The sequence below is a fragment of the Arvicola amphibius genome, chromosome 7, assembly GCF_903992535.2.
Source record: "Arvicola amphibius chromosome 7, mArvAmp1.2, whole genome shotgun sequence".
Lineage (NCBI taxonomy): Eukaryota > Metazoa > Chordata > Mammalia > Rodentia > Cricetidae > Arvicola > Arvicola amphibius.
Window position 1 is genome coordinate 50,660,312 of NC_052053.1, and position 10,668 is coordinate 50,670,979.

The 10,668-nt window shown below is 52.8% G+C and overlaps 1 protein-coding gene across 1 annotated transcript; it reads right to left on the minus strand.

Moving 5' to 3' along the window:
* Positions 1-367: 367 nt before the first annotated feature.
* Cdk9 (cyclin dependent kinase 9) lies at positions 368-6,188 on the minus strand. The gene is made up of 7 exons (XM_038336697.1): positions 5,692-6,188; positions 5,160-5,241; positions 2,924-3,014; positions 2,507-2,673; positions 2,247-2,418; positions 1,960-2,108; positions 368-1,244 (listed from the first exon to the last, which is right to left on the minus strand). The coding sequence occupies exons 1-7, from the start codon at positions 6,120-6,122 to the stop codon at positions 879-881; spliced, it is 1,458 nt and encodes a 485-aa protein (XP_038192625.1). The 5' UTR covers positions 6,123-6,188; the 3' UTR covers positions 368-878.
* Between the last annotated feature and the right edge of the window lie 4,480 nt (positions 6,189-10,668).

Below are 10,668 nucleotides of genomic sequence, written 5' to 3' on the forward strand. Positions count from 1 at the left end.
CCCCAGCAATTCACTTTTTAAAACTAGAACCTACTCTAGAGTAGTTTGAACCTACTGGAGCATGAGTTCCAGGGAGACGAAGGTCAGCCTTCCCGTGTCCCCAGACATGAAACAAGCCCTGCAGCAGCGTCACTCCCCTGTCACTCCAGGGTTTTAAGTCTGCAGTGTCCCGTTCATGAGTCAAGGCAGCCCCAGCCCAGCTGCTCACAATCACTGTAGCTCATGAGACAATGGGGCACTAAGGATCTGCCTTCTGGGGGGGGTGGGAGGTACTCAGGAGGGGAGAACAAGAATGATCTACAGAATCAAGACTGACAGTGTCCTGGGACAAGAGCTGAGGACCTAAATGCAGAAAATACAGCCTCAGTGAAAAAAAAAAATCAAATTTTAATCTTAACCAATCAAACTGCATCCAGGAATGTCTCTGAACTGAACACACAATAAAATTCTCCTTTTGAAGAAACTAATAGTTCTCAGCAGCCCCATGCTCCTGAGGTCTGTGCTAAAACTAGCCCATTTCTGAGGTGCCTCTGTCCCTCAAATTTCTCATCCCCAGGCAGGGCTGGGAATGGTGAGCAGCCTGTGTCCTCCTCCCATCGTGCAAGAAAGAAGTTCTTAGAAAGTCACAGTGGGTAAGCCTCTCCCACCTCACTTCCTGTCCATGCTGAGACCCTCCAGAGAGGCACGAGCAGAAGCTGGGTCCTGGCACCCTCCAGGTCTCAAGGCCAATGCTCCACTCCGGTCCACTCAGGCAGCTGTTCCCAGTGCCAACGGTGAGCAGTAAATACCGGAGGAGAAAAATCTCAAACGTCCCATCATGTCACATGTCCCATGTTAAGTCCTAATTCACCACCAACCTAAACACACTAGCGCCCGCCTCAGAAGACACGCTCAAATTCTGTCTGGTTGGTAGTAGCTGGATTTCGGCTCTGGTTCGTAGACTGCTGGGTGATCTGGCTGCCCTTCCGTCGTGGTGGTGCCAGATACTCAAACATAGACGTCAGGTGGGTAGAGAGCATGCCCTTCAGGTCCGAGGGCATGGGGTCCGACCAGAAGAAGTCGTGGTTGAGGGCATCATCACTGTCAATCCGCTGTGCAGGGTCCAGCACCAGAAGCTTGTCAATGAGGTCCAGAGCATAGGGGTCGCGCACATAGGCCTTCAGGCGGTCCTTCACCTTCCGCTTCTGGCCCTTGACCAGTTCCAACTTCTCAAAGAGTTCATACTTGTCCACGTTCGGCCACACCTGAGAGGTGTCGAGGAGAGAACGGAGTTGGAGTAAGAATGATCATCTAAAACGCCAGAGGTATGGATTTGCTGAAACAACTTCTTCCACACGCTCCCTGCCTGCCACCCCCCAACGAAGAATCAGGTGCCTTCAAGATGAAAACAGTTGTCAAACCAGACGTGACACACTCCTAGGATCTGAGCACTTATACAAGTCACCTGGAATAAATGCGACGGCCCCTGCTAGGCACATTCCTGTCCAACAAGAAAAGCTTCAAACTGCCTCTGAAGGCTTGACCCCGAGCTGGTGGTGCAAACTTCAGGGAGGTGGAAGCCAAATGGGGAAAACGCCCCGAGGCTCGCCGGTTATCGTTTGGTGTTAACCCAGTTTGCTACTGCACTGGTCCCTGCTCTCCTGCTTCCTCATTGCCATGACCACACCTCTGCTCTTCCGTGACCTCTATGCCATGACATTTAGCAGCATCTCAGCAGCAAAAAAAGGCTACGAACCATGGGCTAAAGTTCCTGAACAAAAGCAAATCTTTCCACTTTTGTTGCCTGGTACTGTGGCAGCAACAGGAAATGAACATGACAAGCCCATAGAACAGGCCCATGAGGTCTGAACAGCAGGTCCTCCAGCAACCAGCCTCTTTTCCACAAAGGACTTCACTCTCCACCACTGGCCAGAGGGACCTGGAACCCTGCACTCCTAGGACCACAGCCTGGCTACGTACCTCCGGGGTGATGGAGCCACAGAGCTGGCTGATGAGGGCAAGCTGGTGCTGCTCCGTGTTGCCCTGCATGATAGGGCTGCGAGTCCACATCTCTGCCATGATGCACCCTGCACCCCACAGGTCAATGGGCGGGCCGTAGTCCCGCTCTCCTGAAAAGAAGACCAGAGGGGTCCTTTAAGCCTGACTCAATGTCCCAGGACTTATGACTCAGGGGGCCCTGGCAATAGAGGCTGTGGCCAGGTAGGTACCCAACCCCTGCCCCCCTCTGCCCGCTCGAGAGTCCTCACCGAGCAACAGCTCCGGGGGTCGGTACCACAAAGTCACCACTCGGTTGGTATAGCGGTTGGGCTGGCTGTTCTTGGCTAGGCTGAATGCACGGGCCAGCCCAAAATCTGCCAATTTCAGGACCCCATCCCGGGTGATGAGCACATTGGCAGCCTTCATATCTCTGTGCAGGATCTGCAGGGAGAAACAGGAGAGCCCGTCAGCACCATCCACAAGCAGTTAAGAGCACAGGGGCAACCCCAGCCTACCCCCACAGCCCAACCTTGTTCCTGTGGATGTAGTAGAGGCCGTTCAGCAGCATCTGCATCACCCTCTTGATCTCAGACAGCGTGAACTTGACTAAGACGTTGCTCAGCAGCCCAGCAAGGTCATGCTCACAAAAGTCGAACACCAGATAGATACTGCCCTTGCATCGGTTATAAGGGGAGGCTGACACAGAATGGACGGGGAAAAGTTAAAGACCTATGCCCACTTCACTTTTCCACAGAAACTCCCAACCCTCCAGCCCCCAGACACCTATGAGTGCCCATGAAAAGCACCAACCCCAATGGGAAAAAAAAGAGAAAGCCATGTGGTAAATCTGAGTTGGGAGGAGGCAATGTAAGCACATCCACTCCAGGGGTGCAAACAAAGCCTTCCATCCATGGCTTCCTCTGCTCCTAAGATCCAAACAACATACCTTTGGTTCGACAGATCTCAATTAGGTTGACCACATTCTCATGTTTTAAGAGCTGTAGAATCTTGATTTCCCGCAAGGCTGTGATGGGGAACTAGGGTGGAGAAAGAAAAGGAAGTGGTCAAAACTGTGCAATATATCAAGGAACTGGTCAACGGGGAGTCCACACTAGGGAACAGAGGTTGAAAGGCAGGTGAGAGTATGGTCTCTGTATGATGGTTCCTGTCTGTAATCCAATCCCATTACCCAGGAGTCAGACAGCAGAATTGCCAAGTTCAAGACCAGCCAGGTTACACTGCTGTACATATATACATATCGCACATATACACAATATAAAGACCTGCAGTCAACCTCTGCAAAGTACAAAGTGAAATAATGAGAATAGAGCTGCTAGATTTTACCACTTAGATCAGGCTGGCCTTCAACTTGTTTATAAACGTTCCTTGTCCTTCAGCCTGAGTGCTGGGATCATGATCATAAAGCCTCTATCCATGCCCGGCTAGGAATTTATTTTAGACAACCCAAATGGGGATAACATCTTTGTCACTAACATCCGTGGGTTAAGATGAAGAATTTTCTGGAACTAGAGATAGCTGAATGGTTAAGAACCCCCGAGATCCGTGAAATCCCCCAAAAACTAACTAGGAGACTGAGTCCCATATATAAATAAAAGCAAAGAGCCTTTATTCTACCCAAGTTTGCAAACTCAGACTGTCCGTGTATCCAATGCATTGGAGTGATCGAGAGCCCAAGCTCAGTTAACGAGAGTTGGGTTTTTCTAGTAGCAAAGGTGGGGGTGAGGGATTTCTAAGGTTCAGGACCTCTGGTTGGCTGACATTTGTCTGGGGGTGTCCTGGTGAAAAGTGATGGGTGTGTGCTAGAAGATGATCCTAGCTACGACGGTTAGAACATTAGGCATTTCCTTTGGATGGTCTGTTCTTGGGTGGTGCTCGGGTACTCTCAGTTTGTGATTCTTCCTGCAACCAGGTATTGCTTCAGGGTAAACTACGGAGACTCAGGCCTCCATTAAACTTATCGATGGCTGAGTCCTACTCTGACAGGTGATAATAGTTGAAAGTTAAGAACTTCTTTTGGGGGGCTGGAGAGATGGCTCAGAGGATAAGAGCATTGCCTGCTCTTCCAAAGGTCCTGAGTTCGATTCCCAGCAACCACATGGTGGCTCACAACCATCTCTAATGGGGTCTGGTGCCCTCTTCTGGCGTGCAGGCATACACACAGACAGAATATTGTATACATAATAAATAAATAAATATTTAAAAAAAATAAAATAAAAAAAGAAAAAAAAAAAGAAAAAAAAAGAACTTCTTTTGGGGTGGTCTGTTCCTACTAAGCTTATCAAGGCTGGCTGAGTCCTACACAGGCTGATGGACCATGTCTTCTATCCCAGCAGAGGCAGCTGGATCTCTGTAAGTATGAGGTCAGTTTGGTTCACACAGGGAGTTCAATAACAGATGGGGTTTTGCAGAGATCCTTCATCAAACAAAACGTATGTAATAACTGTTTCAAAAACAAACAAACAGGAAACACTGGCTAGAGGACCCCGGTTTAATCTCAGCACCCACATGGTGACTCACAACCTTTTAACTCTAGTCCCAAAGGATCCAACACAGCTTTCTGACTGCCTCAGGCATGAGGCAAGCATGTGGTTACAGAGAGGCACAAAAACAAAACACCCTTACACAGAAAATAAATTGAAAATGGTTCTTTACTAATTGAGTGGTTGGGAATGGACAGCACGCATTCCTCCTCCTCTTTTTTTTCCTCCAAGACAGTGTTTCTCAGTAGCTATGAAGCTGTCTTGGAACTCACTCTGTAGACCAGGGTGACCTCCAACTCACAAAGATCCGCCTGCCTCTGCCTCCCAAGTGCTGGGATTAAAGGCGTGAGCCACTGCCAGCTCTTTCAAAACATAGCTTGAACTTAGTGGCCATAAGGCCTGTGCACGCATTGTTTCTTCACACAAAACAAAAGCAAAGGCTAAGCTAAAGGTGTTTTAAACGCTTGACTTTTAGAGTCAACTGCATGCAATGTCTAGGCTCCCTCACTTGGCCCCCGCCAAACTCTGTCACTTAAAACTGAGAGTGGAAAGCTAAATTCCTTGTTACAAAGGAAATCAGAAAATAGTAGGCATAAACATATTATCAGCACAAAAGCCTTTAGAGCTGCAGTCTATGCAAACCCGACTCAGTCTGGAAGGCGTGCCCAGTGGGCCACTCACCCCCTCCTTCTCATTCTCCATCAACACTTTCTTCAGAGCCACCTTCTGGCCCGTCTGACGGTGCTTGGCTTTAAACACTTCCCTGCAGGCACAGAGAAAGACCCAAGAGAGCCCATCAGGCATTTCCGCAGGGCCCGCCCCTCCCCCACACGAAGAGGGGCAGCAGGAGACTAGACACACGGCGGGGCGCGGCCTGGGGTTCCGGTACGCCGCTACTCCGCAACTCGTGTTTTCCGCCTCTTTCCCAGCCTCGGTGCTCGCCCCTCGGGCCCTGCTTCTCCCCCAGGAGTGATTCCGCTCACATTCTGAGCGCCTCTCGGGAACCCTACCCACCCCCATCCCGGGCCTCAGGCTCCTCCCCGCTAGTCCGCTCGGTTAGGCTGGGACGGTCTGCGGTGCGGCCTAGCGGGACCAAGCAACAATAAGGGAAATAGAAGCTTCCGGGCCACCTCGACCCGGGCCCCGGACATTACGACGTCTGCCCTGGAAAGTATAGGTCCTGAGCTCCCGGCTTCACGCGGCCTAATCTTACCCGAATGTGCCTTGGCCGATCTTGGCAAGTTTCTCGTATTTGGTGACCTCATCGCAAAACGGACATTCCACAGAGTCGTACTGCTTGGCCATGGCCGCCTCCAGCGCACCGCCGCCACCTCCAGTCGCAGCTCCCGCCGCTCCAGGTCCCGCCACACTCCAGGCCCCTCCGCGGCCGCGCCACTTCCGCCTCCAAGGCCACTTCCGGCCTCGAGGTGCGGAGCCCGCCTCTTCCGGTCTCCGCCCGCCGCCTGGCCCCCTGGGACTTGTAGTTCCCGAGAGGCCAGGGGGAGCCGGAGCTGCAGAGGAGCCTCCGCCGCCGCCACTGCCCCCGCCTCCGCCTCCGCCGCCAATGCTGTTGGCGGCTCCGATCGGGGGCGCAGGGAGCCGTGGCGCTGGGGCTGGGGCTCGCGGCGGTGCGTCCCGCTGCATTGGCCCGGGCCGCGCTGCTGCCGAAGCTGCTGCCGCTCTGGCTCCCGATCCGGGGCCAGCCGCAGTGCCCTGCTCCTCCTCCTCCGACGGCGCCGCCTCCGCCGGGCTGCGCGGGGCGGCGGGTGGGGGGGAAGGAAGGCCTGGGGAGGGGAGAGGGCGGGGGCTTCCTAGCCAAGCCCGGCCCGGGGCAGCCGGGCGAGGGGGCGAGACGGGAAGAGCCGATGAAGAGGCGGCCCGAAAGCCCGGGACAGGGCGCGTTATAAAGGGGGAGGTGCCCGTCCTGGCCTCCCCTCCCCCCCTCTGCCCGCCCCCTCCCTCCTCCTCCCTCCCTCCGTGGCCGCACCTGCCGCCGCCGCCTCCCGCCCACCCGCTTCCAGTCCAGCGTCCGCCCTCGGCGCGTCACTGCCAGCAGCCCCTCCTCTGCCCTTGGAGGTGGGGCCCTGCACTAGACACCTGCCTGCGGCGCCCTGCCGCGTGCCTCAGTTTACCCCCCCCATGCCAGTTGCCACGGAATGCCCTTTCTTCCTGGGCTGAGTGTGCTCCCGGTGAGGCGAAGGCGGGAAGTGCCGAGGGAGAGGCCTGAGTCCCTGGGAAGAGAGAACTGCCCCCGCTGCCACCTTCCGTCGTCTCAGTCACCCGCCGTTGACATGGCAACTGACGGCCGCCAGGGGGCGCGGCGACACTGAAGGCGGAGAGGGAGGAACGCTCAGGCCTATATACCCTGGATCTTGTGTTGTCAGGGCGGCAGGGATGAGGCCCAAGGTCCTCCTTCATGGAGCTGCGCCAGAACTTGTCTGTCCTGGCTTGGTCATCGCAAAAACAGTTAACATTGTTCCTGCACTCCCGTGTGCTTTAAAAATGCTGGGGGTAACCGGGTGGTGGTGGCACACACCTTTAATCCCAGCATTTGGGAGGCAGAGGCAGGTGGATCTCTGTGAGTTCGAGCCCAGCCTGGTCTACAAGAGCTAGTTCCAGGACAGGCTCCAAAGCTACAGAGAAACCCTGTCTCGAAAAAAACAGAGAGACAGAGACAGAGACACACAGAGAGACAGACACAGAGAGAGAGACAGAGACACACACACAGAAGGACAGAGAGAGAGGCTGGCGTTCCAATTAACTCCTGAACCAATCCTGTGACCAAGGTTCACTAACCCATTTTATAGAAGAAAATGCAACTAAGAAACCGGAGGTTGTCTGCTCAAGCCCGCACAGTGGCAAGGTTGGCTTTAGCTATTATGCAGGCTGGTAGCTACTGTTTACCCTAGGACCCACCCAGTCCGACCCTTCTCCACCATCATCTTCTTGTTCTCAGGAGACTCCAAACACAAGCCAGCAAAGCAGTGTTTTCTCCCTTCCTCCCAAAGATGGACCCCAAGTCCTGCTTCACCCAGCCTAGCTTCTCCACCTGCCCCACTCCAACGTGCTCCAGATCGTTCTGAAGTCTGTTATGTCTCCTTCTACAGTCTCGAAATTCTGAGTGTGACACTCAGGATCCTTCCAGCTTTTACCTCCTGAGCTGTGGCCCTGGAAGCTGCTTTCTGTTCACCAGTTTCCCAAGCCCTCCTGCCTTCAGAGCTGTGGTTCCCCATAGCACCCCACTCCCCAGGGCTGGCTGCAGGAAGCCTTTCGGTTTGCTTCTACCTCTTCTTTTGTTTGATTGACTTGGGGTCATGCTATACAGTCCTGGCTGGTCTGGTGCTCACTGAGTAGTCTGTGCTGACCCTTAGACTCTAGGCAACCCCCTTGCTTCAGTCTCCAGACATCACTATGACCGGCATTGCTTTCCAGTTTTATCCAGCACTGGCTGGGCTTGAAGCTTCTCAGAGGAGGAATGGTTTTGGTGACCCTGGTGTCCCAGGAACACCTTCCGTGAGAAGGGTCCTGCCAGGGAGGACTTTCAAGGCACTCCATAGGGCCCGTCGGGGCTTCAGGAAATCGAGCCGCATGTCAGGGAATGACAAGGAGCCTTCCTTCGTGGCTCCATGGCTTACATAAAGCAAGAAGTAGGGAGGGGGAAAATTCTGGTGTGTGTGAGAGAGTAATTTCAGTAATTACAATTATAGAAAGAAAATAAGTGGCTCCTGTATGGGAGTTATTTCTGTTGTCAGTAGTAGGCAGAGGCCCCTACTCTTGCCTCCACTGTACACGAGGACCCTGACGCTCAGAGGTGAGATTTCTAGGCCATGGTCACACAGCCCTAAGAGGCCAAGCTGGTTTTGAAACAGGTAAGTTTGGCATAAACTCAAAACAGTTGCTTATGTCAACATCCCAGATCCCAACCAGGGCAAAACTTGGGTACAGTCTCACTTGCCTTGGTGATCATGGGAGATGGTGGTAGGTAACGGTAGCACCGAGGGGAAAGGCTGTCATGGGTTCGTGTGGGTGCTGCTATCAGATTTTCAGGCTATAGGCTGGTGCCTGTTTGTCATGAGCCCTCCCTAAGTCACATCCTGTGGGTAGAGAGGCTTCAGCAGAGTTTCCTGTGATGTTGTCACCTCTGCCCCCAACAAGAGCCCTAATGTCTTCCAGTCACTTCCCCCTCAGAATGGAGGGCCCTCAGCCCTCCGCAGGGGATGTAAGAATGGTCAGGGGCTCTGGAAGACTGCCCAGGTCCAGAGCCTCGACCCTTCATGACTGGGAAATGCAGGAGGGCAGTGGGAGAAGCTGGCCATTTCCAATCCATCTTGACTTCTGATTTGCAGGTTTCAAATACTGCCTGCTTTCTATGGATTGCCAGAACCACCATGCCCCAGCATGTGACGCAACCTCACTGGAGACGTGCTGACTGACTGGGTGATGACAATCCAAGAGAGTCCCTTCTGCGGCCACTTAACAACTAAGGGAGCCAGGCCTGGTGGGCTGGAATCCCAGCTACTAAAGACATTGAAACAGGAAGGTTGAAAGTTCAGAGCTCGTCTGGACTAAAGAGCAAGTTCAAGTCCATTTTAGAACTCAGGAGATCTTGTTTAAAAAACAAAAAAATAAAGCCACACATAGTGACACACACCTTTAATCCGAGCACTCAGGAAGCAGAGGCAGGTGAATCTCTGAGTTTGAGGCCAGCCTGATCTACATAGTGAGTTCCAGGCCAGCCAGAGCTAGATAACAAGAACAACAACAACAACAAAAAAAAAAAGCCAGGCAGTAGTAGTGAATATTTTTAATCCCAGCATTTGGGAGGTAGGGGCAGGCAGATCTTTGTGAGTTTGAGGCCAGTCTGGTCTACAAAGCGAGTTTCAAGACAGCCAGGACTGCTCCTCAGAGAAACCCTGTCTCTAAATAAATAAATAATAAAGAGCCTGTAGTAAAGTACTTTTCCAGGCTGGCCTTGGATTCACTGAGATCCACCTGCCTCTGCCTCCAGAAGGCTGGGATTAAAGGTATGGCCACTAGTCGAACTCCATTTTGATTTTCCCACCAGATGCAGTGGTTTGAATAATAAATGCTTAATCACCAGAGAGTGTTTGAAAGGATTAGCAGGATTAGGAGGTGTGGCCTTGCTGGGCAGCCGTGACCTTGTTGGAGGAAGTGTGTTACTGGGAGTGGGCTTTGAGGTTTCAAAAGTCCAAGCCAGGCCCAGTCTCTTTCCATCTACAGATCAGAACGTAGCTCTCAGCTCCTGCTCTAGTGCCGTGCATTTGCCAGCCATGGTCCCGCCGCCGTGCTCCCTTCTATGATGATAACAGACTAAGCCTCGGAAAGTGTAGGCAAGCCCATAACTACATGTTTTCTTTCTTAAGGATTGCTTTGGTCCTGGCATCTCTTCACAGCAATAGCACACGGCCTAAAATGCCTGGACCCTGTTTTCTTCTCCCAAGCTCGGATAGGGCAAGGGTCTGAGGAGAGACGTGAAAGCAGCCTCGTGAGGTGGGAGCCGCAAGCTGGGGTATACTCGTTGAGGATGCAGAACAGAGAGCAGTGTGATACCCAGGGCCCCATCCGACTGTGGAAGTTCTGCTTGCACTGGTTTTGCTGTCTCTGCCTGGCCTTGTGTTGACACATCGTCTCCCTAAGTGTCTCTTAGGAGGCTGCTATGACTGGATCCAGGTGGTCCAGTAGCCTGGCTAGGGCCACACAACCAAAGAGCTGTGGAGCTGGGGTTCAAACCTAGGTCCCTGCTACAGTGCTTTTGGTTTTGTTAATTCTGATTTTTCGCTTTGATTTTTTTTTTTTTTTGAGACAGGGTTTCTCTGTGTAGCTCTAGCTGTCCTGAAACTTACTCTGTAGACCAGGCTGGCCTCAAACTCACAGAGATCCACCTACCTCTGCCTCTCGAGTGCCAGGGGTGGGGTTAAAGGTGTGTGGCACTCCCACTGGCTGCTTTTTCTTTCATTTTCTTTCTTTTCAGTTTTACACTGCCTTTAGTATCTGGGAGTCACTCACCAGACTGCACTAAGGAAGCATCTACAGTATAGCCCCAGAGCAGGGTCAGTATGGACCAGGAAGACCCATTCCTTTTCCAGCAGTGGGGCAGCGTTAGCTGAGTCCTTCACTGGAGGGACTGGAAGGAATCCAAGGACTAAGGGATTGGAGGGAGAGAAGCGTG

Bases quoted from the DNA above. Each gene is read 5' to 3' on its own strand.
- Cdk9 (XM_038336697.1), bottom strand. From the start codon at position 6,122: ATGCAGCGGGACGCACCGCCGCGAGCCCCAGCCCCAGCGCCACGGCTC. The intron at 2,674-2,923 runs GTATGTTGTTTG...ATTCTGTGTCAG, and splicing joins TGAGATCTGTCGAACCAAAG to CCTCCCCTTATAACCGATGC. The intron at 2,109-2,246 runs GTGAGGACTCTC...TCTTCTTTTCAG, and splicing joins ACCCCCGGAGCTGTTGCTCG to GAGAGCGGGACTACGGCCCG.